The sequence below is a fragment of the Pseudorca crassidens genome, chromosome 6, assembly GCF_039906515.1.
Source record: "Pseudorca crassidens isolate mPseCra1 chromosome 6, mPseCra1.hap1, whole genome shotgun sequence".
Lineage (NCBI taxonomy): Eukaryota > Metazoa > Chordata > Mammalia > Artiodactyla > Delphinidae > Pseudorca > Pseudorca crassidens.
This window is the reverse complement of record NC_090301.1, coordinates 94,149,582-94,175,106: the sequence shown is the minus strand read 5'-3', so window position 1 is coordinate 94,175,106 and position 25,525 is coordinate 94,149,582. Positions and strand designations below refer to the sequence as shown.

General features: G+C 43.3%; 1 protein-coding gene across 4 annotated transcripts in view; it reads left to right on the top strand.

The window, feature by feature from the left end:
* The first annotated feature begins 1,536 nt into the window (after positions 1 to 1,536).
* ACMSD (aminocarboxymuconate semialdehyde decarboxylase) overlaps positions 1,537 to 25,525 on the top strand; it is a 64,766-nt gene continuing 40,777 nt past the window's right edge. For 2 of the 4 annotated variants that reach the window (XM_067742115.1, XM_067742114.1), the window contains exons 1-4: positions 1,538 to 1,746; positions 8,698 to 8,742; positions 20,400 to 20,496; positions 24,321 to 24,370. In XM_067742115.1, coding sequence (XP_067598216.1) covers positions 1,690 to 1,746; positions 8,698 to 8,742; positions 20,400 to 20,496; positions 24,321 to 24,370 — 249 coding nt within the window. In that variant the 5' untranslated portion in view covers positions 1,538 to 1,689. Of the gene's footprint in view, positions 1,747 to 8,697; positions 8,743 to 20,399; positions 20,497 to 24,320; positions 24,371 to 25,525 lie in introns of all 4 variants that reach the window. The other 2 variants (XM_067742116.1, XM_067742117.1) reach the window with 2 other exon arrangements.

Sequence of the window (25,525 nt, the reverse complement as noted above, 5' to 3'; positions counted from 1 at the left end):
ACTCCAATTAGACTCCTTTTAGACTTTCTTAATCTACCCTTTGTACTTTGTGACACCCTTACATACTCTTATATACGCTCAATCCCCTTGCATCTCCATGCAAGTGTCTCTTCCAATTCATTAATGAAGGAGTCTCAACTTCATACAAGCCTATGGTATGATCTCCCACTTCCCTCTAGGATATTAATTTTCAAAGCTCCAGGGTTCTGAATCCACATAACCTGGGTTCAAATTCTGGCTTATTTACTTACACACTCACTATTGTGTGACTATGGACAAGTTACCTAACTTCTCTGTGCTTCAGTTTCCTCTCCTATCAAATGGATATTGGTAATAGTTCCTCTTATAGGAATGTTATCAAGAATAAATGAGTTGATTTGAGTACAATGCTTGGAACAGTGCCTAGCCCATAGAAAGTGCTTTAAAACTGCTTACACTTACCCTGAGTACTGGCATGTGCCTCCATGTTATTTTAAGGCTAATTCATTTGCTTAAGCTCATTGAACTTTTTACAAAAATGATCTTGAGGATTTCCTGCATTTTCTTTCAAGCTGAGCAAGCATTTAAACATATGTTTGTTATAATTTATCCAGAATCTAGTTGAAAAGAATGTTTGTTAAAATTTATCCAGATTCTAGTTGAATAGCCTAGTAGGAAGGCTGTTTTTTTTAAACTACCTAGTCCCTTCATTGTGGAGACTGAGCTGATGGAAGCATTCCAAAGCAGGTTCAAGGGTTTGCCAGGGTCCTTAGGTCCCCTGAACATTTTAAGCTTTCCAGGAATAGGAAAGGACAAACACAGAACAATAAAGGGCTACTTTGCTCCAGGCTCTCTCTGGAAGCATGACCATAAGCATCCCTTTATGCTCCAGTGGAAGCCCTCCCCAAACTGCTCTGACAACCCTCTACTTCTCCCTACACTTACACTCTGTACAAATACCTATAACAATGTACGTATCATTTTATCTCTCACTCAACCTTATATTCTCAGCACATAGTAGTTCTCAATAAAAGTTTGTCAAACACATGAATGAACAAATGAAAGAAAAGGCAATGGAGGAAATAACATATACCAAGTATGGGTTCTTTCTATGATTTAAAAGTCAAGATGAAACTTCCTCCACACGTTTCAACATGCTAGATTTTCATGAACAAGCCAATTGCTAAGTACTGTTTAAAGACCTAGAGGTAACTACCATACAAAAAGCAAAAAGCATTACAATTGGTTTCTTCTGCGGAATGAAACCAAGAATAAGAACAGATGAGTCAGGGATCTATTATTTTCTTTAAAAGTCTTCTGATATTTGATTTTTAATTATGTATATCTTGATAAAAATTAAAATATTCAAAAACAAAGATTAGTCCATTTTTGACCTGCTGTCACTCAAAAGTAGTCTGCAGTACATTTGACCTCACGGGGTTTAGTACAGTTTTGTTTTGTTTTTTAATTTTGTGCCCGGAGTCCTGATTACCAAAGAGTTGTTGACCCAAAGCCAAGTGGACAGATAAACAGAACTGTGGACTTTAAGAAGGCAGCTCCAATGGATCTACACCGGCTGAGCAGGCATACTGAGTGGTGCCTGAAGGCAGCTGTAAGGACGAAGTAAATCAATTAACTGCATGGTTTTCATGAAGACCTCTTCATATCAAAACTTCTTTCTTTACATGCGTCTCCTCTGATCCCGTGGAGATGAAAATTGACATCCACAGTCATATTCTACCAAAAGAATGGCCAGATCTAAAGAAGGTAATGGTGATTAATTTGCTGAATTATTTCTAGAACTTCTCCAGCATTTCTCAATGCCTCTACTATAGAATGATGTCTTCTTTTGGGAGTTAGATGTTAAGTTTCTCTGCTTTAGGAGTGATTTTAAGTTATTTGGTAGTTATTAAGTTATTCTGATTTCCTAGTTTTTTTTAATGACTTCATATTTATTTTGAAAGAACATTGATAAAAAGAAGTAAGTGTTCTCTCAAAATCCCTTTTCCCCTCAAATGAAGCACACTTTAAAACTTCTGGACAATGTAAGTCAAACAGGTTTACTTCCATTTAAGTCACATATTCAGCTGCTGGGGAGATAGGTGACAATTATGGTTTCAAGTAAGAGACTATTAAAAAACAGAATGTGATAGGTTCTCATTACTTCTAAAACATATCTCCTTTCTAAAATGTTTAAAATAAGTTTTAGAAGCACCAAATGATAGCTCTGTGGAATTTTTTTTAGTCTATTTTAAGACAGTGTCTGAAACCATGCCTTTTTGATGTTCTTTAAGCTGTAAATCCTTGTTATGAAGTACAGAGTAGGAACATCAAAAAAAAAAAACCTAGAGGAAATGACATGAAACGTTTGCACAATGAATGTCTCTCAAGACTCTTCTCTGTGTTTCTCAAAAGATGGACATTTCTTTTTTGTCATTAAGAACTTTTAAATGAACACTAAAACAGGAAGCCGGGGAAAAATGAAAGAAATTTAAAGTTGGTTTGAGTTTTGTTCGGGCTAAGTATCAGATCTTACCCAATCTTCAGCCTTCTCTAGTACTTATACACTACTCATAGTGTTTCATCTTTTTTATCCCAAGTGAGGAAAAATGAATGAACCCAAACTCTAATTAAAATGTGGTTCACTGTTTCATTTGTGCAGGTAGATGAAACGATTTTCTACTCATAGTTGTCTCCTGGAAAAATGGTCATCTTAAGTGTTTCTTTGTCCACTGGTATTTTAGGTAAGATGGACCGTGGACATTGTAAATCAGAAAATACAAGTGATGCTAAACATCTTTGAAAGGTTTTCCTATTATAGTCCATGGTAAGAACTAACCCTATCAAACTAACCCCTCCAAAAGGAGCCTAAGTGCCTACATGGGAACTTGCTGCTCTGAATGCTGTCATCCTCATCATATTTTATTAAAGTGTAGACACCACTTCACAATGTTAGTGATGAATACCCAAAACATTCCACCTAGTATCCTGTGCCATAACCCTACCTCCCAAGCCTGCCTCCACTTTGAGCTGAGAACTGGTCACCAAGAGCTGACAATTTCTAGCCGTCCCACTTAATGCAGGGCCCTGAAGGCATTGTTAAAACTGCTCCAAAAAACAAAAAACAAAACTGCTCCAGAAGCTCAGGGATGCAGAGCATGGGGAGGCTATAGCCACAGCTGTGTGCCCTGGAGATTCCCCATGCACAAGTTCTGCTGGCTCTTTATGTTATGCCTTCTTATCTTCTAGTTATGCCTTCCTATCTTCTAGTTATGCCTTCCTATCTTCTAATTATTCCTGAAAAGAGGGGAGGGGCATTTTGTACCCATAAACCAGGATTTTATCAAGCAATCTCACACCCTGCAAGCAGATAACTGATATACTTTTTAAAAAAAATTTTATTGAAGTATAGTTGATTTACAATGCTGTGTTAATTTCTTCTGTACAGCAAAGTGACTCAGTTATATGTATATAACTGAGTATATATATATAATATATATATATATTCTTTTTCATATTCTTTTCCATTATGGTTTGTCACAGGATATTGAATATAGTTCCCTGTGCTATACAGTAGGACCTTATTGTTTATTCACCCTATATATAATAGTTTGCCTCTGCTAATCCCATACTCCCAATCCTTCCCTTCCCTACCTCCCCTCCCCCTTGGCAACCACAAGCCTGTTCTCTATGTCTGTGAGTCTGTTTTTATTTCAATAACTGATATACTTGATGATTATGATGCTGCTGATGGTAGTAATAATAATCATAATACTCTTACACTTCCAGAGAGTAATATATACATGTAATTTGATTCATATAAAATCTTGTGAGTTTCAGATAGGATTTCTATCATTAGCCCTGCTGGACAAATGAGGCCCCTGAGACTCAGAAATGAGCCTAGAATCCCAGAGCTTCGTGGGGCTATGGTGCCCCCTCCATAGCTCTACACCCACACCTACCTTCCGAGAGCTGCCCAGGAGCACATCATGGGGGGGATGTCCCTGCTTCCCTCTGCTAGACACCAGCCCGCTCCCCAACTCTCCACACTCATGTAAACCCACTGAGGGCTTCCTCACAGCAGGTCAAGCAATGTGATCTGCTATGTGCTGGAAGTTTCTGTTGGACTGCAGGCAAGTCAGTGATGAAACAATTCGCAGAAAACAGTTTGTGTTTTCAAACTGGGAGGAGGGAGATAAATGAAAATACATCTAAATGGTGCTGGGTTCCTTCTCTCTCTCTCTCTTTCCTTATTTCCAGTCTATATGATCAGAGTATTAAAGTGACATTAGTGGACAGCAGATAGTCCTTGGCGTTCATAGAGTTCAATACTTCTAGCAGAATTTCCTTTGTCTTCAAATCGTTTCTTAGTAGGTAACATATTATTTCAAAACATCAATCTCCGATCTTTTCTCACCATTTGTTCAAACTTCCCAATAAAAAAAAATGAAAAGACTAAGCCAGTCCTAGTTTTATTTTGGAAGATGAAGCCCCTTTGGAAGAACTGATATCTCTTTTCAAACCTGCCTTTTCTTGTTAAATATTAATAGACACACTTCAGAATCCTTGACCTCCTTATGCAGTGAAGAAATAGAAAAGCAGAATCAACACTCCTGGGTTGGTGATTAACTAATGATTACAAAGGACTGGGATTTGAGAAATTTTTGCATTTTTCACTTGCTAATAATGATTGTAGTCAGAGTTAAGATCCTTAGGGGGGGAAATCTACCTGAGGTAGAAAGAGAGTAGATTCAGGGTGCACTTGATTACATTGTTCCTGATGAATCAGGACCCACACTCTGGCCCAAGAAACCAGGGTGAAAGTTGTTTCAGATTGATCCACAATGGGATTATTCATAACAACAAGGATGCTAATAAGGTTTCAGCTTTTTCCTTCAGCAAGACTTCATTGCCCACCTACTAGGTATCTGAGAGTAGGGTGTGCAAAGATTCTTCTAATTTTAAATGGGGTCCCAAAATTCCAGCCTTTAGGAAAAAAATTATATGTTTACATCTTCTTTCATTAGTGATGATTTAATTGCACTTGATCGCTGTAAGGTTTTAGGAGACAAAATCCCAGACGTAACTTGACTTTTAAACAACTCCTCTGAGGAAACAGATATCTGGTTTCATTACCCAGGAGGTTCATTATTCACCTCATGAGTGTGAGGTCCCCAAGACATTAAAAATGTCATTCAGCTCATCAACCTCTGGTTCACATATACCCATTTCAGAAACACAACTCTTGTAGATAGAAGTGAATTCCCTTGAATTTTTAACGGGTTTTTTTTTTTCTTTTTTTTTTTGCGGTACGCAGGCCTCTCACTGTTGTGGCCTCTCCCGCTGCGGAGCACAGGCTCCGGACACGCAGGCTCAGCGGCCATGTCTCACGGGTCCAGCTGCTCCGCGGCATGTGGGATCTTCCCGGACCGGGGCATGAACCCGCGTCCCCTGCATCGGCAGGCGGACTCTCAACCACTGCGCCACCAGGGAAGCCCGCCCTTGAATTTTTAATATGTTTTTTTATTTGTCATGCCCATAACTGTCTATGGGACACTGGTCACTGTCAAACATTTTCAGATGGTAAATGCCTCCTGGCATACGCTCTGGCAAAAACTACTCCAAGGGTCAAAAATTTCAGACCCCAGCCTTGGTTCAACCTAGGATGAGAGCCTGGGGATTGTGTGGAGGCCAGATGTGGAGCAGAATAAAGTTGCCCCAAATAGGTTAGGTCTTTGTAAAGGCTCAGGGCAAGTACAAGGTGTTCCAAAGCGTTCCAAGTGCTTTCCAAGACAGGGAAGGGAGGAACACAGAGTGACAAAGGGCTTCTTCCTTCACAGCACTCCTTAGTGTCTGCTCCCAGTGTCCACCTTATTTCACGACCTCAGGATGGAAGAGGCTGTCACCGCCATGCCACCCCCACTGCCATTACTGCCTGCCACCACTACCATCACCATCATTGGTACCACCACTGTCACCAAACGCACTACCACAACTATCACCACTACCATGTCATAGCTTCCACCACTGCCATTACTATCGCCACCATCCCTACCATCGTCATCACCATCATCATCACCACTACTGCCACCACCGCCTCTGCTCCCACCACTGTCACCACCATTATCATGGTTAGCATTGATGAAGCCCTTTCTGTAAGCCAGGTCTGGTGTCCATAGCTTTGTCCAAATTGTTTCAGTCACTTCCCATAAAACCTTATGTCACCGCGACTGCGGTGAGCCTCATTTCACACATAAGAAAACAGCGGCTTCAAGATGTTAAGTTACTCCAAGAAAGTATCTTGTAGGCGGACTGTTGTGTGTGACCAGATCCTTCCTTTCTGCCCCTCCCTGCCTCTCTGCCCTTCCCCAGGGCAATACTTCTCTCACCAGCTAACTTATGGGTTAACATTCCATAGGGAATTAAGAAAAAGAAAGAAAGAAAGTGAGGAAGGAAGGAACAGAGGAAGGAAGGAAAGAAGGAAATAAAACCTTTCCTTTTACAGTAAATTAAGATTTCAATGGTAAATTTCTGGTTCAAGAGAGCATTTCGGTTTACTGTAAAGTGTAACTGATGAGGCCATTCCACCCCTTCCCCCGACATGCACTCTGGGCAGCTTTATCCAGGAGAAGAGAGGGGAAAAGCACAAGGGTACTGAATGCATGAAGGGGTGGGAGGGCACCAACGAAGGGGAAATTGGGTGCCGGGAGGAGGAGCTGGGGTCCCTGATGGACAGGTTCCCTTGCGTGACCAGCCTAGTAAGCCAGGTCCTCCAGTGTCACCTGGGAGGAGGCAGGTGGACTTCCAGAGCTAATGTGACAATTTGGAGCTGGAATTCAAGAACAGACCTTCTGCCCAGGTAGAACAAGGCTGGTAAAGAACTGACCAAATCTTAAGTCTACTGGGGCAGAATGCAGGGACAGACATAGAGACACACAAACACCCCTGTGCTGCAGGCCCAGACCTCCCCTCTGAGTCTGCAGGTGAGAGGGAAGCCAGGAAGAGGGATCTGCCAGAACCTGACCCCCTCAAGACAACGTCCCTGTACTGTGACATGAGAGCCAAGCCACGGTCACCTGGTCTCATCCAACCACAACAAGCGAGGAGTTGCACAATATTTAGCTTCACTACCTCTACCCATTGTTGCTGACAAGAGCTGTCCATGAGCCCTTTACACTGTGGTCTCTGGCCTCCACACCCTCCCCCTAACTTCACACTTTGAGAGCAATTGCTCTGGAGCGTGGAAATGCTGAACACTGGAAGCACCTCTCCAATCTGACCCCAGGTTACCTTTCCAGCCTCCCTCCCATGACACCGCCTGGCCCATGTTGTGTGTCAGTACCCTCCCCCACTCCTCCCGGGGAACCTGTATGTCACTCTATCACAGCATGCCTCACACATGGTAAGCCTCTTCAATTACCCACCCACCCTGGCCTCGCCCTCTCAAGACTGTGCTCCACACAGGCTGCAACTGTCCTTCACTTCTATTTTCTCTGCCCTAGAAAGGCTGGTCATGGTGGGACTCCATGAGGGTTTGACAAATGAATGAATGAATGAAAAGAATGAGATTTTAAAACCTATAGTTACATGAGTCATATATGCCTATGTTCACGGGCAGAATCTTTCAAATATTTTTATTCATGACCCCCAAGAAGAAATATATTTCATACTTGACTAGGTACAAACATTTATATCTATAATGGAAACAACAGTTTCATGAAACTAATACTACACAGAAGCCATTCTCATATATTTGTTCTATGCTATGCTATCCTATGCTATCCTATCCTATTTCATTCCATTCCATTCCATTGCTTTACTATCTTAACTTGGGTTTTCCAAGAAGCAGACCCTGAGATACGGATTCAAATGCGAACAGTTTACTCTGGAGGTGATGCCAGGAAACACCAGTAGAGTGGGGAAATGAGACAGGGAAAGCAAGGCAGCCAGTGAAAGTATAGAATGTGTGCCTCACCTCAGAGACATCCTGCCCGAGGAGGTGAGGAAACCAGTGTGTGCAGTTTATATACAAATGCCCTCAGTCGTTGACTGAGGGATTTGGGGGGTGGAAATTAGCATCACTAATTTCCTGGTACTTCTGGTCTTCTAGAAGGGCCTAATCAAAGTTGGCGCCAATGGCAAAAGGGAAAATCTTGTCAAAGAAATGCGAGTGCTTTTAGTTGAAGGAGGGCTGGTGTGCACACACTACGGGGAAGGAATATGGGTAGGACACCAGCCTTATCTGTTACACGTACTATTTCATGTTTTTAGAACATCTGGGTCATTAACCACTAAACTGATTTCATGATCTACTCACAGATTGCAAACCACAGTTTGAAGAACAGGGTTAATGTTCTAAGATGGTATTTCCTAAAGAGTGGTCCCTACGGTCTGTACTCCTAGTGGCCTGGAAAGGATTTTAGGTGGTACACAAATATTTTTTAATGTGCATCCTTATTTAAAAATTACAACCAGCATTAGGAGAAAAGGTAAAACTAGCACTTCTATGATAGAGAATTTTCTTCCTGAATAAATACATTTCAGGAAAAACATTGATTTGAATATAAATGTTGACTAAGTGATCATGAGCGTGGGGAAAAATGGGAAAGTGTTGCTTGAAAGGATAGAGCTTGGGATGCTCTGTCCCAGGGATGCGCCTTTATTGCAGTCCTCTCTGCTTTGACCTTTCAGTCTAACTGTGCTTCCTCTCCCCCACAGAGATTCGGATATGGAGGCTGGGTGCATCTCCAACACCACGGCAAGGTGAGTTTCTCCCAAAGCACGAGCATGCCTCAGACCCACAGACCTCCTGAGTCTGAAACCTTCCAGCAGGCGGGCCTCTAGGAACCCCCAACTCTTCTGCCCTCCAATCGACTTTATAGTAGGCAAGGGGACAGCACTGAGGTTTCTCTAAATTATTTGCAAAAATGGGGATAACGTCAAAGAACAGCATTCAGGAAGATAAAACTGGAATTGCACAAGCCATTAAGAAATGTCTCTCCCTCTCTCTCTCTTTTTTTTTTTTTTTTGCCCTAGAACCAATTTTAGCATTGCTCTGTGTCAAGGAAGCAACCTGGCCCTCTCCACAGTTATGACATTATATTACAGCTGACCAAATAAATGGAACAGTTTAGGTTTGCGCACAGGCTGAGAAATTAAACACTGGAGGCAAAAGGGAGAAGAAGCCACTGTTAGAAAGGGTTGAGTTTGGTCAGAGGAAAGAGCGAGAGGAAGAAGGCTTGGGGCAAAGCATTCAGCCTGAGAGAGCTGCAAATCTAGAGCTGCACACAGGTCAGGTCTGACTTCATTTTCAGAGGCATCACAAGCCCTCGTGGAGTGCATGGGGAGCCCCCCTGAGCTCCCAGTGGAGCACAGACATGACTAAGGCCCCTTGGAGGACTGGTGGTGTGGGAAGCCCATGTGCAGGGGTAACTCAATGCACTGTGATGAGGTAAGGACAGCTTTTGCACCAGGTACTGGAGGATGTACACTTGGGCACCAAGGACTGGAGAAGGCCTCCTGGAAGAAGTGATGCTCATCCTGGGTCTGGAAGCAGAGGTGAAGGCTTGCCCAAGGAATAAAGCAAACTAGAAAGCAAAGACAGGGAGCAAAGGCCTGGAGATATCAAACCTACATAAGCCTAGAACTCAAGCATTTGGCTGGGGCTGGTACCAGCATTTCTCAAAGTGTGGTCTGTGGACCAGCGAGTTCAATTTCACCTGGGAACCTGGGAGAAAGGCAAATTCTTGGGCCTCACCTCAGACCTACCAAATCAGGAACGCTGAGGATAGGGCCAGCAATCTTTTTTTTTTTTTTTTTAAAGGAATTTTGCCTTTTTTTAAAAAAAAATTTATTTATTTATTTTGGGCTGTGTTGGCTCTTCGTTTCTGTGCGAGGGCTTTCTCTAGTTGCGGCAAGCAGGGGCCACTCTTCATCACGGTGCGCAGGGCTCTCACTATCGCGGCCTCTCTTGTTGCGGAGCACAGGCTCCAGACGCGGAGGCTCAGTAGTTGTGGCTCATGGGGCTAGTTGCTTCGCGGCATGTGGGATCTTCCCAGACCAGGGCTCGAACCCGTGTCCCCTGCATTGGCAGGCAGATTCTCAACCACTGCGCCACCAGGGAAGCCCAGCAATCTGAGTTTTGACAAGCCTCCAGCTGGTTCTGATGTTCACTCAAGTTTGAAAACCACTGGCTCTATTCACTCACTCACTCACTGATTTTTATCGACACCTATTTGATGCCAGGCCCACCAGTCTAGACACGCGGAATATGCTGGTGAACAAGACAGACATACCCCCTGCCCTTGTGGTGCTCAAATTCTAGGGGGAGACAAACAAACGTGATCACTTCAGAGAATGAAATAAAAAACAGTGCTGGAACAGGGAATGACTGGGGAGATGCATCTGGGCTGGCTGGTCGGGGAGCTAGCAAAGACTTAGAGGATGAGAAGGAAAAGCCTGGAAGAGTATCCCTGGATGAGGGAATAGCAGTTGCAAAGCCCGCCATATGAGGAAGAGCTGTGTTCAAGGAACAGGAAGGAGGGCAGTTTGGCTGAGATGTGGTGAAAGGGGTAGATGGAAGGAAACCAGGTAGGCAGGGGCCATATCATGGAGGGACTTGTAGCACGTGCTAAGGAGGCCGGGTTTTATTCTCAATGTAATGCAAATTCTTCGGAGGGTCTTAGCGGCTGAAAAAGGTCACCTTGTCTGATCTGTGGAGGATGGATAGAGGCAGGTAAGAGTTTGGGGCACAAAGTGGTGGGAAGAAGCTGGAGAGGTAGGCAGAAGCCTCATCAGACGGGGCCTTGGAGGATGGGTTTAGGCCTTTGTACTTGATCCTGAAGGCAGTGGGAAATCATTAGAGTTTTTTAAACATCAGAATCTCTGGAGCAGCCCATTTTCACTTTCATCAAAGGCCACCCACTAAGTGCCAATTTAGACACTGGGCTGCACTTCTCCCATGAAAAGTGTCAGTTCCTAGCCCGGGAGCTGATGATCTAAGCTGGCCTCAAGTCTCCCCAAAAGAGAAGACAAGCTGAGTGGAGATGATGACAAGGCCACTAGGAAGCCCCAAGTGCAGGGATGGGCAGCCTGTAATTTTTTTTTTTTTTTTACTCCCTGTCCCAGGCTGCAGTTTGTAACCTTGACACTGGATTTGAATGGCCTTCATTTCATCCTTGCTTCTGTGTCAAAGAGACTGCAAAAACTTAACAGCAAAACTAAAAAAAAAAAAAAAAAACCCAGAACAAACAAAAAAAATCCAAGAATGAAAATATTTCCAGTCAAATCTATTACCTGATATTTCCAGCAAAACTGGATATAACAGTAGTCTTATAAAACAAAACAGTGACACTTTCCTTTCCTCTGTTTCAGAAACAAAACAAACCAAAACAGAACCAAATTGGTATTTACCTAATTACAGTGGTCAGGGATCACAGTCACTGGAAAACAACATGCAAATATATACAAATATGCAAATTCAGCTAAGAGCAATGAGAAAATCCAGCACTTTGGGGTAGAAATTTCTTTTCATTCTCCTGTATCCCTTTGGTGAACAAATCTTTTCTGTCCCCCATGAATGATTTACCTCAGAGATTCCTGTTTTCTGAAAGGTCTTTGCAATACACTTCTCTGGTCTGCCCTATTTGTTTCTCGTCTTAATCTTTGGTTTTTCAGTGCTTTTGGAATGAAACAAGGGGTATTTGTTTGCCATGGTAAAGCCTTGTTCAGAACTGAAAAACAACATTTGTCCTTGGGTTGAATATTTATAATTTGGTTGAAGATTCATAAAAGTATGTACGGCCTCCTCTCAGGAGCCACATGGGGTGGCGGCAGAATTGAGTGCTGATGGCAGGAACACCCAACAGCATTTAAAGGAGGCCAGACACAGGACCTAGTTCAAATCCATGGGTCAGCAGCATCTAGAAACATCGACTGAGTGTTCTTCAGGCCCTTGAAATACAAAGACACACACACACGCCATTTCCATCACACTTAGCATTTTCAGACACACTATTATGTATGATCTTCGATCATCATGTTCCTGCTCTAAAACATGATTTCCCTCTCACTGCGGAGCCAGGAAGACACTCAAATGAATAAAGAACATGCAGATAGTGACAATTTTGTGCCGAGCAAAAGAGAAAATAAATAGTGAGGGAATTCAAGGGGGTGGGAAGGCCAAGGCGGGGGCAATTCTCATGAAGATAAAGAATCATAGGACTGTAGGACTAGGGAGCATCTAGTCCAGTGTTTGACAATACGGGCTGCAACCCAACAGTGAGTCATAATATCAATTCAGTGGGTTAGGACAGCTTTAAAAATAAAATAGATTACAAAAGAAAATAGCAGAATGTATTGTTCATGGTAAGAGTAAGTATTGCTTCATCAAACTTTTGTCTCAGTTTGTATCTGTATAAATCTTCGATTGGCCAAAAAGTTCGTTCGTCTTCTTCCAGAACAATGTGCCCGAACGAACTTTTTGGCCAGCCCCAATAGATCTATACAGATGCAGTGGGTCACAATGGAAAATATATTTTTTAATGTGGGGTCGCAGCCAAAATCGATTGAAAGCCATTCCTCTAGTCCAATATCCTCATTTCCTGTTTTTATTTTTAAGCTTAACTTTCCATTACATATGTAGAATCTGAATAAATTCTCCTTTCTATTTTTTATTTATTTTTCTCATTTTACATGCATTTATTATATGAATTAACTAACTACATGAACTGAGAAAGAGTCCCATTTGCAATGCAAATATAACATTCGTACAAAAAATGACAAAATCAAATGAAACCTTTCTTGATTTAAGGTACTTTAAAAAAATAAGGCTGTCAAATAAATTCTCCTTTTTAAATTTAAGCTATTGAAGATAAAGCTACAGTTCCCTTGGATCAGCCCTCCCCATGCTCAAAAGTAATTCCTATTAACAGTTTGGTGGGTATCTTTGCAGACCTTTTCCTGTGATTTTACTTTTCCATACATGCACCTATTAAAAAGGACATAGTATTATTTAATATGTTTATGTACATATCTTTTAGCTAAGTCAATCAGGTTCCAAACAGAAAGCAAACAGCATACTTAGAATATTCTGAAAAGGGTTAACAAAGCGCCTGCTTATACAGGTGTAGGCGTGGGATGAAGCTGCGGAGGTAGGCAGGGGTTGGATGATGAAGGGTCTTAGGCCAGGTTAAGGAGTTTGGATTTCACCTCAGGGCAACAAGAATCGATTCATGAGTTTTAAGCGGCGGAGGTAGCGAGATCTGATTTAGGGTTTTAAGGGTTTACTTGGCTGCTTTGTGGAGACTGGGCTGGAGGGGAGCAAGAGTGAAAGCAGCAAGAGATGAGGCTGGAGGCTGGAGGCTGGAGCAGTCGTCCAGGTGAGAGAGTATGGGGCTTGGACCAGAGCTGGAGCAGTGGAGATGGAGAGAAGTGGGCCCTTGCAGCGTCCATTCTGGAGACAGAATTAACGGCATTGGGAAATGGATGGGATGGTGACACGTCAAGCCGAGGGAAGTGAGAAAATGATGCAGTCTCAGAGGGATGAGAAAGATAATGCTGATATCAAAGGACAGAAGCGGCCAAGCCAGGAGGACAAGCAGATCTGGGGGAGAGAGCAGTAGGCTGAGAGAATAGAGCCGGAGGTGGTTGTAATAGAGCCTCCGTGGAGCTGTCCTTCAGAACCTCGTCATGTGGGAGAGAGGCTGCTTCCTGGTGACAGTGTCTGGGCCATTTCTGCCACCTTTGTACCTCAAGTCCAACCAGCCTGGCAGCTTGCATGGTCTAGAGGGAGAGCCTGAGTGGGGACTGGGGGCAGGGGGAGGAGAATGGAATCTGATATGAAATACTGAATTTTAAAATACATTTTTTCTTTTTTCCCTCTGTGCTAGTTTTTTCCTTGTTGTCTATCCGTTCTGTGTGTAATAGTTTGCATCTACTAACCCCAAACTCCAAGTCTATCCCTCCCCCACCTCCCCTCCCCCTTGGAAACCACAAGTTTGGTCTCTGTGTCTGTGAGTCTGTTTCTGTTTTGTAGATAGGTTCATTTGTGTCATATTTTAGATTCCACAGATAAGTGGTATCATATGGTATTTGTCTTTCTCTGCCTGACCTACTTCACTTAGTATGACAATCTCTAGTTGCATCCATGTTGCTGCAAATGGCATTATTTCATTCTTTTTTATGGCTGAGTAGTATGCCTTTGTATATATATACCACATCTTATTTATCCATTCATCTGTCAATGAACATTTAGGTTGTTTCCATGTCTTGGCTATTGTGAATAGTGCTGCTATGAACATAGGGGTGCATGTATCTTTTTGAATTACAGTTTTGTCCGGATATGTGCCCAGGAGTGGGATTGCTGTATCATATGGTTAATTCCATAAAATACATTTTTAATGATACACGATACCAGACATTTGAAATACCAGCCATATTTGAACTCATTTGCAGATAGTATTAGAACTAGAACTTAAGAATCAGAAGTGTCAGAAGTGAAGTTCCTTGGGAATCAGACTCTGAGATAGAGATGAGCATGCAGAAGGTTTATCAGGAAGTGCTCTTAGAGTGGACATCACTGAAAGGGAAAAGAAGGAAGCAGGATAAAACAGAGGGCAATGTCGAGCTGTGATGTAGTCTCAGTGGAGGCCTCAGCTGACCCTACAAAAAGCTCTAAAGCTAACCTCCAGAGTTGTCCCAAGTTGGGGGGTGAGGGCAAGGAAGAGGGGCCTTTACATCTCTGTGGCAGTCAGTCATTCGAAGTGGGCTTCCCTGGAAATAAAGCAGGACTTTAAGGGTAAGTGATTTACACATAGGATCCAGGTTTCCTGACCGCTGTAGTTATCATGACTTCTACTACCCCATGCTGTTCTGGCTTAAAAAACATTAGAGGTATATTTGAAATGAGTTATCTGGGTGGGGATGGATGGTTGGAGAATTCTTTAATTAAAATAAAAATAACAAAAAGAACCCTTGATTTTCTTTCAAGAGTTTATAAAAAAACAATTTGTTTCTGAGTTGAAATAATTTAGAGCAGCTTGCTCCAATTACTTGATTTTTAGTTAAGTTTAAGATCTTGGTTGATGTTGGGATCAATGTTAAAAACAGAACCTACGAGACCCCCCAGTCCCTCCCCTAGCAGCAAGTGCTGACGTCTGAGGCCCATTTATATCCCTGCGGGGATCCTGGGTTCCTAAATATCATGTGAGAGGGATCAAGAATTGATTCTCCACAATAACTGTCAGGTCCCAAAATACTGGTTGAAAAAGCAAAGAGAGGGCTTCCCTGGTGGTGCAGTGGTTGAGAGTCCGCCTGCCGATGCAGGGGACACGGGTTCGTGCCCCGGTCCGGGAAGATCCCACATGCCGCGGAGCGGCTGGGCCCGTGAGCCATGGCCGCTGAGCCTGCGCGTCCGAACTGGGAGCCTATTGGGGCACAGCTGCCCTGTGGTAATTTTCACTGAGAAAGAGCTCCCCTGACAGTTGCTGTCCTTCATTTGCCTTACGATGGATCCAGCATAAAGGGTGTGGAGAGAAAAGTTTAGTAAGTCTGATTCACCTGCAACATAATTAGGGCAACCCCCCAAAAAGACTGGACTCCTTAGGAAATTATAGTAATTAATATTTGCTTACTAGATAGACAGCAATTACCAAATATCAGCCAGACAGGGTGGAATAATGGCTTCATGAACCTGGATTCTTTTCCCAGTTCTATACCACTAAGAGCTCTATAGCAGCTAAGCTCTATACCACCGCATCTCATGGACTCAATGGTAAATGCAAGAGTTGAACTGAAGAAATGATCCGTTTCTGTTTTAACACGTTCTGCTTTGTCTGAAACCAAAACTTACTTGTGCACCTCCCAGAGAAACCCAATTTCCTCCCTTGCCATTGATAGTATATGGTAAAATCTGGCCATTGGACGAATCTAGAGACTGTCATACAGAGTGAAGTAAGTCAGAAAGAGAAAAACAAATATCGTATATTAACGCATATATATGGAACCTAGAAAAATGGTACAGATGAACCGGTTTGCAGGGCAGAAATTGAGATGCAGATGTAGAGAACAAATGTATGGACACCAAGGGGGGAAAGGGGCGGGGGTGGGGGTGGGGGTGGGGGTGGGGGTGTGATGAATTGGGAGATTGGGATTGACATGAATACACTGATGTGTATAAAATAGATAACTAATAAGGACGTGCTGTATAAAAAAATAAATAAAATAAAATTCAAAAAACGAAAACAAAATCTGGCCATCATTCATTAAGCAAGCTCTCTGGACTGTACTAAGTTCTTTACAAACAGTCTAGTATTGAAACTTCTGTATCATTCTGTGTTCTTAGTTGCAAACAGCAGAATCCACTCTAGCTAGTTTAATTAGAGAAGCAGCTCACAGACTTTCTGGGAGGGCCAGAGATCAAGCTCAGAGGCTGTGCTAACAGAAACAATGCCCAATACCTGGCCGGGGACCTGTTCTAGCAAGGCTGTGAGACAGGAAGCTCATGCTGACGATGCTGACATTGGAGGGCAAAGCACTGCAGCTTCTGCTCCAGCCACGTCTGACACCTCAGGCAACACCCCTTAGTAAAAGACTGGATTCTGCAGAGTCTCTGCTTCCTCACAGGGCTCACTTCCAAATCAAAGTCACACAAGGGGTCTTCTGATCGGCAGAGCCTAGAGCACATGCCAGTGCCCCTGCTACAAGGGGAGCTGGGAAAGTGAATTCTGAATTCCCCCTCAGGAAGGGGGAATCATAATGTGAAAATATCTTCGCATATAGGAAGTGTTCCAAGGATGCTGGGTGGCTACAAGCATGACAAATAAAACGGTCCACATTTTACAGATAGAAAAAGTGAAGGTTAAACTCAGAAGGGCTGTAACTTAGCCAGTTAGACTGCTAGTAAGTAATCTAATGAGATTTAAGCCCCTATCTATTGAAATGCAGAGACCAGGCTCTCAGCACTCTGCTACACTGGGTATTTTATGGTAATTAAGATTTCCTAGTAAGAAGCAAAAGAAAAAACTTCTAATTGCCAAATGAAAGTTTGTTTGTCAACTTTTTCTCTTTTCCCACCACCCCTCTCTACTCCCTTCACAAATAAAAAGATGTGTTCCTACATTCTATTTGTGCATTCAGTATCAGCACCCTTGCTTGCAAACAAAAGAAACAAAGAATGGTTAGTTTAAGCAGAAAAGGAATTTGTTGAAAGTATTTTAAGCCCCTCAAGAATTAAAAAATGCTTAGGGAACCACACTCAAATGTGCAGGTGATTGAAGCCACGGCCAAGGCCATGCCACAGGTACAGCCCGGTTAGGACACTGCCACCAGCACCACTGCCAATGGACATAGCTCATGGCCACTGCTGGAATCAATACTGGCAGCTAAACGCAACTGTTCTTGTCTTTTTGCATCACTTGATTTTGATTCACAACCAAGCACTGATCTGTCAAGTTTGAGACAAGGAGAGCAAGTATTTGGGTTTTAGTAGAGGGAGGCTGGGCCCTACCTCTACCAGTACTCTTGCAGGAGAGTCCCCAATCTAGGAAGGTGGTTCAGGTGCTGTCATTGTCAGCAAAGAATCAGAACCGAGGCAAATCAATCCTGATGTCCTGATCTCAGAGACTCGGCTCTGCCTGGGTGTAGATACCTGTCATAGTTACACAAGTCACTTGCTTACTGACCTATTCCCCAGTCTGTGAGCAATGAAAACATGGATGTGAGGGCTTGCTCATGCTTGGGAGATGTGCACAGGCTGCCGCGCTTCAAGGTGAAAAGTGCTCGGCCTCGTCCATGAAGGAGATGGGGAAGGTCTAGTCCTTGGATCAGAAGGATAAAGGAGGAAGCTGTAGCAAGACCTGAGCGCAAGCCAAGAGGAAGAGGAGGAGTGCAGAGAACTCCATCAAGCACAACTCAAGGCCTTTGATCACCACACGCTTACATGGCCATCCTGTAGGGCCCAAGGGCAATCTTGAGGCTCTGAAGCACCACCAGAGGTCATGTGTCCTTAAGCAAGGGAATGTCGGGAGACAGCCCAGTCTCTAATTAACCATACATCATTAATACTAAGAATACCTAACACTCAACATGTGTCAGACACTCTACTAAGTGCTTTATAAAGATTATCCCATTTCATGCTCACAAGATCCCTTTAAGGTAAGTCATATTATTATAATGATCTTAAAAATGAGCCCAAACTCAGAAGTTTCTAGACAGAACAGCTAGCGGGACAGAGTCTGAGACTCCACAGATATTTGATGTCACAAAGCAGAAGAAACCATGGAGCCACGGCTAAATGGGACGAGTTTGAACTAATCTGTGCCATCTGCCAAAATGATTTAAAGTAAGCAGTCATTATCGACTCTGACCAGGACTCTGTCCCACCCATCTTGTTCTCTGGGCCAAAAGCAGTCCAAATCCAATGTATGAGTGCCTTGTATGCTGGGTGGTAAGCTGGAAGCAATACCTCCTCATGGAGCTGAAGAGGCTGCAATAAAAGCAGGGTAACTGAAGAACCAAGAATCTTCTTTCCTCCCAAAAGCAACCACTGACCTGTCACTCCAACGAAGCCTGGTCGAGAGAAGAAGGCTGTGGCCCAGTTATGCCAACTCCTCCAGGAGATCCAAGGAGTCCAGCACGGATACTTCAAATTTAAATAACAGAGAGAGAAAGATATTCAGATGTTCCAAATACAACGTCACTGCAGAGCATAATAATAATAACACCTGAATGAAATAATGCTATTTGCAGCAACATGAATGGACCTAGAGATGATCATACCAAGTGAAGTAAGTCAGAGAGAGAAAGACATATATCATATGATATCACTTATATGTAGGATTTAAAATATGACAGAAATGAACTTGTCTACAAAACAGAAACAGACACACAGAGAGAACAGACTTGTGGTTGCCAAGGAGGAGGTGGGGTGGGAGAAGGATGATGGATTGGGAGTTTGGGATTAGTAGATGCAAACTATTACATATAGGATGGATAAACAACAAGGTCCTACTTTATAGCACAGGGAATTATATCCTGTGATAAACCATAATGGAAAAGAATATGAAAAGGAATGTATATATAACTGAATCACTTTGCTGTACAGTAGAGATTAACACAACATTGTAAATCAACTATACATCAATAGGGGACTCCCCTGGTGGTCCAGTGGTTAAGACTCTGTGCTTCCAAATGCAAGGGGCACAGGTTCAATCCTCGGTCAGGGAACTAAGATCCCACATGCCACATGGTGCAGCCAAAAAAAAACCCAAAAAACCCCAAACTACACATCAATAAATTTAAAAATAATAATAAAATATTAATATCTACAAATAATAATAACCTTTGGCTTATGGAACCTCTGCTCAGCCAGCTCAAGTACTCTGTTCTTTGTCTCTGTGGATGGGAATCTGTGCCTTAATTTCTTCCTTTTCTCACAGTCTTTCCAATCTCCATGCTTATGACCTAATTTTCTGGTGGCAGATTACTAACTTGTCTTTTTTCCTCAACTATATATCCTTAAAGTTTTACATCAGTCAGAGAAAGTATATTGCCCACCTTAGGTGCCACATAAATATTTGTTTTATAAATTGAAAAAAAAAAACTGAGAAAACTGAGGCTCAGAGATGTTGTTTAACTTGCTCATGGTCACACAGTAAGTGGCAGAACAGGGATCTGAACCTTAGCAGTCTGATTTCAGGGACCTGGATCAGAACTTTTCCCTTTTCTTTAGGGATCAGCAACAGGAGGCCCAATTAAGAGGCCGCTGCCATGCTCCACACAGACACTTAGTTTGCACCTCCCCACCCCCGCACTGAGTATTAAAAGGTAGTGTACAAGGCAGGCATGATGCCTGGTAGAGGTAGCAGCTCAGAACCAAATTTCACATAAGCTGCTAGACTGATTCACTGCATGGCCTGCCTCCTCCTGCAGGTGTTGACATCAGTGGGCCCTGCTCTGCTAGACAAATTATTTACTCTCACTATCCATCTGTTGCTTCTCTATAAAACAAGAGGGTTGGACTAGATGGTCTATCTCAGAGGTCCTTTCAATTCTAAAATGTTATGAATCTAGAGTTTTCCAGATGCTGGGCTATCCTCTTGGGTCTTGGAGCCAGAGGTTCTGGCAAGGTGACTTACACAATCCTCAGCTGTGTAGTCCCAAAAGGCCATGACCGTGACCTTGTTCTCTCTGTGTCCAGCCACTGACATCCACAGAGCACACCCCTTCAAATCCAAGCCAATATTAAGGCACAAGGACAAAGAGTTGAGTTCTGTTAAATAAACAGATTTCTACTTCTTCAAGGATTAAGTAAAAAAACCCTAAAAAGGTTAGGGGAGAACCACGTTCCAAAGCATACGAGGAAGGATTAATCTAAGTAAGCTTAGGTCACCTTTGATGCTGATGTGAGTTTTCTGACTCAGGGAGAAGCAAAGATGCTGAAAGATGGAAAGGTCTTCAGAGTGGTCCAAGAGAACTGCTGGGACCCAGAAGTTCGCCTTAGAGAGATGGACCAAACAGGTACTTCCAATGAGAAACACTACCAATGTTTGCATCTGATGTAAGAGGCATGTCTACCGCTAAAGTCTGTTGACCACTTTAGGTGATTTATGTGATGACATCTCCTTTTATCCTCCAAGCCAGGCTGTTCCAGCTTCACTGGGGGAGGGATGGCACCTTCCACAGTGATGCTTTTAGAGTGTGGATTTAAAATTTTTTGAAATTAGGTATACCGTTTTAAAGTAGAATGCTGTATTATTTAAACACATTTTAAGTTCAACTGCATAGTATTTACTTATTATAGAGCCAATTAAAACAGTAAAAATAAGAGTTCACAGATTAAGGATGCCAAGTGCCTGGTTAGTCAGATTCAGGATCCGATTTCTTTCTGTAGTTTCTTTTGGTGCACAGTACACAGAATGTCCCCACTGACACATAAGGGGTGGAAACGGGAGCAGTTTACAAAAAAGTTAATCATGTAATCTCAGAATACTCTACAATGAAACCAAGCCAGAAATTCGAAAGGGGAGAATGAGGAAATTTTTGTTTCCAAGCTGAGTCACTAACCATTTCTAAGAACTGCTTGCATTCCTCATCCCATATTTTAAAATCAAACAAATCCCCATAATTTAAAAGAATTATGAAAGCCTATCTAAAATATGGTATGATGGGTAGGGGATAAGATAAAACAAAATAAAACATAATAAAATAGTAAAATAAAAATGTGGCATGACAGACGCATTGTACTTTCACTTGTTACTACCTGGTTGACCGTGCCACCAAGGAGAGCGTGCTTCAATGAGAGAACCCAGCCTTCTGAACACGCGTGGGATCTGCCCAGAGACTGTGATGGGGAACTCCCCATGACAACACTGTCAGGCCTAAATTTTGACATCAGTGGTCTAGATTTAATCCAGAAAACAAACAATTCACACACACAAATAAAAGAGCCCTTTAGAACTACCACCTTCCTAACCAAGGACAAATGTATAAGAAGTTCAAAAAATACACACAGAGATGGCAGGAGACATTTTATTCCAAGGTCTGCATAAAACAAGTTCATAGATATCAGCCCCAAATAAGGAGGTGGTCTCTGGCATGTTAGAATTTGGTATAGCTACTTTAGGCTAGATATTGCTTTATAGATTTTTTTAAATAATTAAAAGTACATCTAAATTGCATTCAAATTGAACTTTGCGGAAAGCCTGAAGCACTTCTGTAGACCATTCAATAGAACATAGTATATATGCCCCATGTACTAGAACGGGGGTGGTAGGGGCACTGAGAGAGAACAGCTTTTCAGACTGACAGCAAAGACAGCAAAGGTCTTACTCTAAATGTGAAGCACAAGCAGCTCCCACCTCTCAAGGAGAAAACTAGTGGAAAGGAGACTCAGATGACTGGTGTCAGAACCATTGCTCACGACTGCAGTTTAGGTGAAGAGTGTCTCCTTTGGTTTTTGTTGTTTGTTTCATTCCACAGCTATCCTTAGGAGGACAGTCAAGTCTACCCCTTGCTGAGCATTTTTCTTTGTGCCAGGTACTGTTCTCAGCACCTGACATGTATTAACTCAATTCCTATAACAACCATCGTAGGTGGCGTCTATTACTATGCCCATTTTACAGATGAAGAAACTGAGGAACAGAGGTTAAGCAATTTGTCCAAGATCGCACAACTTGTAGGGGGGAAAGCCGAGATTTGAACCCAGGCAGTCTGGATCCAAGTGCTTAACAGGTGCATCCTACTGCCTCTGCCGAGGTAAAAGAATGATGAAGGCACAGCACAGAAGGTTCCAGCAAGCCATGCCATCTTCACAGGGAGAAATATGTAATTGCAGTCCCTGGTTTACTTCATCACATCTCTATGTGGCAGGCATTGTTGTACCTAGTGCCACCTGAGGGGTATTAGGAGGTGAAGTGGTTTGCTCGGGATTACACAGCAGTAAATGGCAGAGCTAGAATTATACCTAGGACTGTCTCTCTCATTCCATCACTTTTCCCAAGGGAGCTTTTCCCAAGCCTCCCTCAGGATGAGACCTGCCTGGGGTGTTTATTAAAACCTTTTTTCAGGGCCCATCCATTGAGTCACAGTTTCCAAAGGAGGGCCTAGGAATTTGTTTTTACAATGTTCTCTTCCCTCCACCCCCTGGCCCCTACAGCCATTTTACGCAGCAGGTGAGTCTGGGGAACACTGTGCTATTGCCAAACTGTTAAACACCACTTTAAAAACAATCAGCTCTCATTGGTTAGACTTGTTTTTTTCCCCTCTTGATTCCCAGAAACCAAAGAACATGTGTCCAAATCAACCAACACATAAATAATGCAATTTACTATGTTAATATAAAATATGGTGACAAGTGATGGCCACTGGGGTATACAGAAGGTGCAAGGCTGGACAGCAGCCTCATCCCACCACTTGCAGGCCATGTGATCTAATCTATAAAATGAAATACAGTAATGTAAGAAAAAGCATTTGTGTAAATGTAAAGATTTTATAATTGAACGGCATTTATCTGTTGTATACTAATCACTGAATACAAATCGTATCTGTGACAATGTTTAACAATGCTCTCTAATCAAACGCTGTAGTGTCTAGTCCTCACTAAACAATGGTTTATTTATTCATATATTGGGTATGTTAAGGATAGAACATGGACAGACAGGTGCATGTGGTGTTGAAATTCAAGTAGGGCATGGCACAGGATAAACAACCACAGTCATGACAGACTGTAATAAGTTATCAGAAAAGGAAAGGAACAGAACAATGGGATAGAGAGTGGATGGAGTTGGGGAAGGCCTCTCTGAGGATCTGACATTTGAACGGAGACCTTAGGGTAAAAAGGAGCTCGTCCTGTGATGAGCCATAAGGAGGGCATTCCAGGCAGATGAAACAGCAGTGCAAGGGTCCTGGGGCAGGAAAGCACTCCAAAGAACAGGCAGGAGGTCTATGAAGCTCAACGTGAGCTCCCAGGAGAGACGGAGCCTTATAGACCGTGTTCAAGTTTGGAGTTTACTCTGAATGTGATGAAAAGTGCTTGGAAGTTTTGAGCAAGGTAGTGAGTTGATCTAAGTTTTAACCCTTACCCTGGCTTCCAAGTGTAGAACAAACTGTTAGAGGACAAGAGTGGTAGTCGGAGACCAGCTCAGAAGCTTCTGCAGTGGTCCACGTAGGAAATATTGGTGGCTTGGACCAGGCAGTGGCAGGAGATGGGGAGAGGTGAGCACATGAAAGGAACTGGAGTAGAGCTAACAGGACTTGCTGCTGGGTTGGACGTGGGTATGAGGGAAAGAGGAGCCACCATTGCTTTGGCAGCATCTCTCCTGATAACCCAGCTCCAGAAGTGTGAAGATAAGAGATTGTAGGCATCCTGGATGCTGGATTCTGGAACCACACTCAGGGTCTCATTCTGGGCATTCCAGACAGTGGGACTCTACCCATGCTCACTTAGGAGATGAATTAAAGGGGCCAGGAAGGTGCCTGAGAAATACAGTCTGTCATGCATGACCTAAGATGAAAAGCCCTAAAAAAATTGATTGGGAAATGTCTTGCTTAAATAAAACTTCACAGGAAGGAGGGTTGGAAAACACCTTTGAAAAACTGCTTTTTAGTTTTTCTTGAATGATCTCACTTCTGCCCAGCCTTTACTCCTCTCCTTAGAACTGACGCCGAGGGATGAGGGAAGCCTGGGACAGAGACCCTGCGAGAAGGGGGACAGGGAGAAGCAGCGAGGGAGGGGAGAGAGGAAAGACGGTGGGACGGAGACTTGCTGGGCTCCTCAGCCCTGGGAAATGTCGGAGTGCCCGGGCCATTCTTCTCATTAGCTTTGCCTTTGTGTCTGTGTCTAGGAGTGACCGTGCAAGCCCTTTCCACGGTTCCCGTCATGTTTAGCTACTGGGTGAGTGTGAAACCTCAATCCATCTCCTTGGTGGGCGAAGGCTCACTCACGTCCAGCTCCCTAGCAAGTAGACAAATGCCTCAAGTCTCGAACATTGCCCACCCAACTCTCCACCCCTTCAGAGATCAGCAGGGTCCCTCAGCTTCTCACACCACACCGTCCCCTCCCAGGCCTGTCTTCCTAGTCATGTCCTTGCTCTTGACCTGCACGGTCCAGTATGGTAGCCAATGGCTGCAGGTTGCTATGTGACTCGAATTGCATTTCCACTGGACAGCACAGTTCTAGACCCAACCTTAATCTCCATCAGAACTGACCTGTCTGCTGACATTCCTGCGGTGCCTAGCTTAGTAACTGACAAGCCAGCTTATTCAAAAGTGATAATGATTTTGAGGCAGGGGAAGTGATGATAATGGCCTAATATGTTGCCTCTCCCATGGAAATATACAATTCAAAACAGGATTCCTAGAGTTGGATGCCTTTCCCCGAGTGACTAAGTCTTGAGTGCTAAAAGTTTCAGGCATGATGGCAAGCCTGTGGAAGGACATTTTTGTACATAGTTGGGGGTGCACTAAGTACCCTCTCAACCAAATAAACATTCACACGTGTTGTTATTTAATAAGCAATGGAAATACCACCTGCTCACACTTACTTCCTCCACCTGTGCTCATGATTCTAGTATTAGTGATTCAATCCTTATCTGTTCCTATCATGAGATTCACTACTTAAAATCCCCTAAGACCTCGAGATACCTGAATTTACCAGACTGGGTGCTATTCTGACTGGGCAACTGGGATTGCAGGCGAATACCAAATTCTTAGCAGTGGGGTGGGATGATGTTGAAAGACAGCAATAGCGGAGAGATTACTCTTGAGTGTCACTGCCAACAGGAAGGACACAGAGAAGGACAGACAGGAACAGGAGAGGTCCATAAGCAGCCCGGCATCCTCTGAGGAGGCGTGACAAGGAGGTGCCCTGAAATCGGGCACTCACCAGGCCCAGCTCCTGGGGTTGGGAGGGGGGATGCCTAGGTGTGCAGCCCTGCAGACTCCTGTCTGCAGTTGGTGGGGTGGCCCACCCTCATTCCATGTCTAGTGTAGGATTCCAGGCCCTTCTGATTACAGCCCCAGTTTTTCTAATTAATCAGCAATATGCTAG